The 6,610-nt window shown below is 50.4% G+C and overlaps 1 protein-coding gene across 2 annotated transcripts in view; it reads left to right on the top strand.

Moving 5' to 3' along the window:
- The window catches only part of Nup214 (nucleoporin 214), an 83,628-nt gene extending 77,312 nt beyond the window's left edge, over nucleotides 1-6,316 (top strand). For both annotated transcript variants that reach the window (XM_005346090.3, XM_005346089.3), the window contains exons 33-36: nucleotides 1,674-1,845; nucleotides 5,105-5,244; nucleotides 5,834-5,858; nucleotides 6,196-6,316. In XM_005346090.3, coding sequence (XP_005346147.1) covers nucleotides 1,674-1,845; nucleotides 5,105-5,244; nucleotides 5,834-5,858; nucleotides 6,196-6,229 — 371 coding nt within the window. In that variant the 3' untranslated portion in view covers nucleotides 6,230-6,316. The remainder of the gene's footprint in view (nucleotides 1-1,673; nucleotides 1,846-5,104; nucleotides 5,245-5,833; nucleotides 5,859-6,195) is intronic.
- The last annotated feature ends 294 nt before the right edge of the window (nucleotides 6,317-6,610 follow it).

Raw genomic sequence — 6,610 nt, 5'->3', positions numbered from 1 at the left:
AGAGAGAGAGAGAGAGAGAGAGAGAGAGAGAGAGAGAGAGAGAATGCGTGTTTGCCTCCCTCCCTCCCTCTGCCCGGGTTCCTTTCTGTATCATTATAAACTCTCACCTTTCACTCACATCCATCAAGAAGTCTAAACATTGAGTACAAGGTGTTAAATGAAACCTTGAATGTCTAGGAAGAAAGTGCAATTAGATCCACGAGCAGTTTTAATAATTTAAGTACAGTGGGTTTTTTTAGCACCTTTTTTTCCATTCTGTTCATGTTTGTAGTCCACCAGTCTCCATAGCACGGCTCAGAATTTCACTCAAGGTTTTAAAATACAGAATGGCAACCCAAACACGAGCCGTGGCACAACCCAAACACGAGCCGTGGCACAACCCAAACACGAGCCGTGGCACAGCGTGTCTCCTCAGCTGTGCAGCCCCTCTGACAGATAGACACTCGCACTCGCCTGACCGCTCACCGTGCTTGTGCCCTTTGTCTGACCTCTCCTGATCCTGTGGTGGAAGCAGTAGGGTGACTGTAGTCAGCCGGATCCACCTCGTGGTGACTACATTCTTTCAGGGACAATGGCCCTGCCTCCTTAGTCTCATCACATCCTTGGTGGTCCGGGGTCCCCATTACTCCCTTTAGCACATAGTTCAAAGCCAACATGTGTTTGAGCTGACTGAGGAAGAAAGCGCTGTGCTCCCCCCCCTCCGCCCCCCAGTAAAGACCCTAGCATCTCCAGCCAACTCCACATGTCTTCATTGCCCTTCTCCTCTAAACCTCAGAACTAGAGCAGTATCTTGAAGGTTTGGGGACACCTCAGGAGCAGGGAATTGGCTCACAGCAGATGGTCCTTCCCCCAGTCAGAGGAGACTGTCTAGTGTTTAACCTGGCCCTGTTCTGCTGTAGTGCATGCCTCACGATCCACCCTGCCTGTTAGGACCTGGAGTCATAATGTGGGATCCGACCTAGACACTGAAATCATCCTCACAGCTGACTAACCAGGTGCCAACCTGGTTCAGTTTACCCAAAGCCTTTCTCAAAATGGAGGGTCAATATGCTTTATAGTGCGGGCTGCAGAGAGAAAGCACTTGAAAAAGCTCATTTGTGCCTCAAGTCAGGGATACCGTGATAGGCATATGGCCACCTGGCTGTAAATAACTAAAATGCATGTGGCTAAGTGCCAGCATCATCGCCCTGCTTCTGCTGTGACCCCGTTTGTGGGTTCTGCCACAAACCCGGAGCCTCCATTTTTATTAGTTGGGTTTCCCTGAAGCCAGGAGCCTACTCTGTGTGGTAATAAATAATAAATCCTTTGCTAGGCTGCTATGTTGAGACACAAACTTTGGGGATGGAGTTTCCTTGAGGCATCCCAGACATCATGGGGTTGGAAAGAAACCCGGATGGACCCGCAGAGCTCTAGAGCTTGGGCCGATTTGCTCTCACTGGACTTCACATAAGTTCCGTCTGCTTCAGGAGGCACCAGGCGCTCAGCTCTTAGAGCTGCGGTCCTCTTCCCTAGTGGGAGAAGCCGTCGACTGAGAGATTGAGGTTGGGGTGTTGTGCTTTTTGGGTTCTTGTGTTGGATTTACTGACGGCTTATCTCCCTTCTGGCCGCTTGATGCCTTCTCTTCCTGTCTCCTTTTCTTTCTCCCTGTTTCTGTTTGCCTCTGTTTTGCTCAGGTGGCTTCGGTGCTGCTCCAGTGTTTGGCAGCCCTCCTACTTTTGGGGGATCCCCTGGGTTTGGAGGGGTGCCAGCATTCGGTTCAGCCCCAGCCTTTACAAGCCCTCTGGGCTCGACGGGAGGCAAAGTGTTCGGAGAGGGTACTGCGGCTGCCAGCGCAGGAGGATTCGGGTAAGCTGCAGGTGGGACCTGGGGAAACCACAAACTTGTGGCAGCCCGAAGCATTGGGGCCTGGAATTCTTACATTCTCCAAACCAAACAGTGACCTGAAGGCCTTGCATTGAAGTGGCCAAAAACGCTGTTAGGAGATTCCTTTTTTTTCTCTAAGACAAGGCTCAGTGTAAGTAGGTCCTTAACCGTGGTTGGATGTTGGCCACATTGCTGGCTGCCAGTGTGTAGCATGTAGGTCGTTGATACCTTGCTCTCTGAACCAGGTGTAGCTGCAGCCAGGCCTGTGCCTCAGGTAGTCCTTATATTAGAAAGTCCTGAAGAAAGATCTCAGCGTGTCTTCCTCTAGGATTGTTCTCTTGAGACGCCTGTTAGCCTTTACAGACACCTTCTGCCCCGTCCCAGCCTGACCCAGAGTGGGGTGCCCTCCACACTGCTGCTCTCCTCCTGGCTGTCACCCAGCTTCTCTCATGGCCTGTGCACATCAGAAAATGCCAGGCGGGAATTGGCTTCTAGGCCCTAGAATTTGAGTCTGGTTGCCAAAACCCCGAGGAAAGAAATAGCCTTTGCTATACCATAAGTTTCAACTTAACGTATGTGCTGATGGCTACAGAATCCCTCATTTGAAGGAGATGCTGATGCCAAAAACGCGCCTGGACAGGTTCTCACTCTTGGTGCTTGACTCAGAACAGAACTGAAGGTTAGGAGTAACAGGGGTGTTTACCCTAAAAATAAAACATGCTCTTACCAAGCTTGACTCCACAGAGGGGTGCTAGACTGCTCAAGGAGAGTGTGCAAGTGACGGCATTTCTTTGATTTCTGTGGAGGCTAAGGGACCTTGTGGAGGCTAAGGGACCTTGTGGAGGCTAAGGGACCTTGGACACTTCTCTTCAGGATCTGCAAGAACACAGTTAAAGGGACCTTTCAGAAGAGAGTTCAAAGCCGGGCAGTGGTGGCGCACGCCTTTAATCCCAGCACTCGGGAGGCAGAAACAGGAGGGTCTCAGTGAGTCTGAAGCCAGCCTGGTCTACAGAGCTAGTTCCAGGACAGGCTTGAAAGCTACAGAGAAACCCTGTCGGGGGGGGGGGGGATTCAGACCCTCCCAAAGCCTGTGTTTTCCACAGATCTGGTAGACTCCCATGTGATAACACTGGGAGTTTTGAGGTTCTGCGCATTTATTTGAAAGGAGCTATTAGCTTTACTAGTAGAGAAGTCTCCTCAGACGGTTAGAAGTGTAGCTCAGTGGTAAGATCTGCTGAGCATGCTCACAGTCATATGACATCCCCAGCACCGCCTTCAGAAAGCTAGCTTTTTTCCTATATTGGTAGCAGATGCCTGTTCAGGAGGCTAAGGAAGGAGGATTGTAGAATCTGAGGCCAGCATCCCAAAAATAGTAATAATAAAGAAATAAAAACAGACTGGGGAGATAGCTTAGTCAGTAAGTACTTTCCACAGAAGCACAGAGACCTGAGTTCAGTCCCCAGCAACATAAAGAGCTGAGTATGTGGCACGTGCTTTGTGATTCCTGCAGGAGGAGGTCTGTTTCTGGGGCCTGCCAACACTGAGTCTCAGTCCCAGGTCCCAGTGGAATCCTGTCTTGAAAAACAAGGTGCTAGCTCCCAAAGGATGGCGATTGAGGCTGATCCACATACCCAGGAAGCTGGAGTGTCTGGAATATCTTAGGAATCATGACTGACTAGCACATGTCCTGGGGCCAGTAGGTACCAATGCAGACATTAAATCCTTGGAAAGAAACCACTGATCTGCCAGGTCCCTGGTGCCATTCTAACTCTGACCCTGACAAAGAGCCGAGGTCACCCCTTCAGAACTGGGAACTGCTGGCTGCCCTTTGATATAGCATTTACCCCGGCTCTTCTTTCAAGGCACCCTAACTCATCCCTGCCCACTTTCTGCAGGAGGCCCCCACTGAACCCCTCAGTGATTTTAGTTATATCCTCAACCCCATTTGCTGGACCAAATCTGGAGGGAGAACCCATAGGTGAGGTAGCAGAGGAGAGAAAACGATGTCTTTTTTACATTGTTTTCTGTATTTATTGATCTTTATGAAACAAACAAGATTCTCAGTGAAATAACTTGGAAATGGTTGTACATGCACGCGTGCATACACAAACACAGTGAACAGATGGCTACTTTTGTGTACACATGCCGTTTACTCATTCAGTAAAAACAAATAGGCCGGTGATAGTACTTAGTAAAAGCACTTGCCGTGAGAGCTGATGCTTCCGTGATAAAACCCTTGAGATGAGGACAGAGTCTACTCTGAAAGTTGTGCCTGACCAACATCGCACACTGTATCACTACATGCCAGCATCCAGGCACAACACATCACACACACTACACAAATTGATTTAAAAGGAAGGGAAGGACAAGTAGAGGGCTGGGCTTGTGGTCAGTGGTAGAGCACTGCAGAGCTCAGGAAGCCTTGGCGGGGCTCCTGCTCCCACGCCGTATAAACCAGGGGTGATAAATGTCCCAGTACTGAGAGATGGAGATAAGAGGGTCACAGGCATGGTGGCACAACCCTTTAATCCCAGAGGCAGGCGAATCTCTCTGAATACAAAGCCAGTCTGGTCTACATAGCAAATTCCAGAACAATGAGAACTACATAAAGAGACCCTGTATCAAAAAAAAAAAAAAATCAAGTTCACAAAAAGTCCTCGGCAACATGGCAGGTTCAAGACCAGCGTGGGATTCATGAGAACCTGTCTCAGGAAAATAAAGAACAGTAAAATGAATAGAATCCCCAGACTCCATGGCATTAGCTTGTGAAACCAGCCCTCCGTAGACTGAAGCAGGAGGAGCGTTTGAGGCCAACCTAGGCAGCATAGCAGAATCCAAAAAGAAGCCATGACAGAGTTGAGGCCAAGGAGGAACTGGGCAGGTGAATGGGCAGAGCAGGTGGTGATAAACAAGCTCTAACTGAATGGCCTGAAAGTGAGGGGGGTGGGGCAAGAAGCTGCTGTGTTTGGTCTCAGTAACCTGGAATTGCTGTCAGTGGCTAAGGACTCCTGCTCCAACTGGGGCAGATCTCACACTGCATTCCTGATGCCTTCCTTCCCAGAGCCAAGGTAAAGGCTTTCTCTAGGCTGGAGCCCATTTTCTCTGAGTCTTAGCTCAGTCCAAGCCTGTCACCATGAGTCATATGTGGTGCGTGCAAGCCAGTGAGACGGTGAATGAGGTGGACGGGTGGCACAGGGACGAAGGGCCGCACTAACCCTGTTCGTTTCTCGCTGGAACACAGGTTCGGGAGCAGCAGCAACACTGCGTCCTTTGGTACCCTTGCCAGTCAGAACGCCCCCACCTTTGGGTCCTTGTCCCAGCAGACCCCAGGCTTCGGGACCCAGAATAGTGGATTCTCTGGGTTTGGATCAGGCACAGGAGGTAAATGGCTATGTTCTTTTCTCCCTCAAAGAATAGGTGTTCTGGACACTCAGCTCAGTGTCTTAAAAACTGAAGTAGCTGAAAAATACAAAGTTCTTTAATTAGACTGTCAGCATTGTGCCATTACTGAGTTCATTTTCTCTCAGGATTTGAGAACTCCAGATAATGACAGCCTTACAAGGATTTGGATTCAAAGACGGGCATGGGAACCTTCATGTCTTGTATGTGTGTGCAGTGCTCTGCGTCTTCAGAGAGCAGAGGTCTGTGCCCTGGGTTGTCCTCACACAGACGGAAGAGGCACATGCAGAACTCAGCAGAGTTGAGGTGGCTGCAGGGCTAGTAACGTAAAAGGAAAGGAAAGGAGACGGATGGGTGTCGATAACAAATGACACAGCATGGCTGTGCACAGACACACACACCCTGCAGCCAGAGCTGGGGACCCTAAAACAGTGAGACAGCTCTTCTCCCAGGAGGCCGAGCTGAGTGTCCCCTCAGCCACTGTTTAGACAGGGTCAGGGAAGATTTGTCGTAGGACCAAACAGCTGCCCGACCTAGCTCAGTGTTGTAACCTCCTCCTCTCTTTTTCCAGCGTTCACCTTCGGATCATCTAGCTCGTAAGTAGTTGTTTCCTGTGCTGAGTCTGAACCTAACTCCTGCTGGACCTGTGTGCTCTGCTGTTTGCTGTTTTCAGAGCTGGGCTGGAATGCCAGGTTGAGCAGCAGGTGTCGGGGGATGGGGCTGTCGGTGGCTGGGGGTCATGGAAAGATGAGTGACCTTCCTGGAAGCGGGGCAGGGAAAGGCTTTCTCGTTTCCCTGGTAGTGTCCCCAGAGTGGCCCACTGCCTCAGGCTCCAGGCCTGAATCTAGGCTTGTCTGTTGGTCCTGTCTGCACTTCCTTCAAGCAGAACAAGTGCAGCTGGAGCAGGGGCTGACTCTCCTGCACTTCCTGCAGGTCTCTCCAGGGCTTTAGTGGCTGGAGAAGCTGAACCGGTGCCAGCATCCCTCCTGGATCCTGTGGGCCTCTGCACATCCCTCCCTCTGCAGAGCACACAGGAACAGGCTGTCAGATGAACTTTCTCGTGAAAACGCACACCCAGGAAGAAACATCGGAGACCAAAGTGCATCAATCCCTAACTGCCTGTTTGCTCCTTTCAAATTTTACGTTGGGTTTATTTTTTTCCTCTGCTATTAAAGTGTTTGGACTGGTTCTGTACAGAATGTCTGTGTGTTTATTTAGGTCACAGAGAAGCCAAGGCAGCGAACTCTCCCCAGTGCTGTCCTGGGTGAGCCCTGCACATGGAAAAAGCAACGTGTGGCCCACACCTTTCAGAGGCTCCACCTTAGTGTCTATGCCACACGTCCTTTTG

The sequence above is a fragment of the Microtus ochrogaster genome, chromosome 4 (assembly GCF_000317375.1).
Source record: "Microtus ochrogaster isolate Prairie Vole_2 chromosome 4, MicOch1.0, whole genome shotgun sequence".
Lineage (NCBI taxonomy): Eukaryota > Metazoa > Chordata > Mammalia > Rodentia > Cricetidae > Microtus > Microtus ochrogaster.
This window is presented reverse-complemented; position numbering and strand designations above follow the sequence as displayed.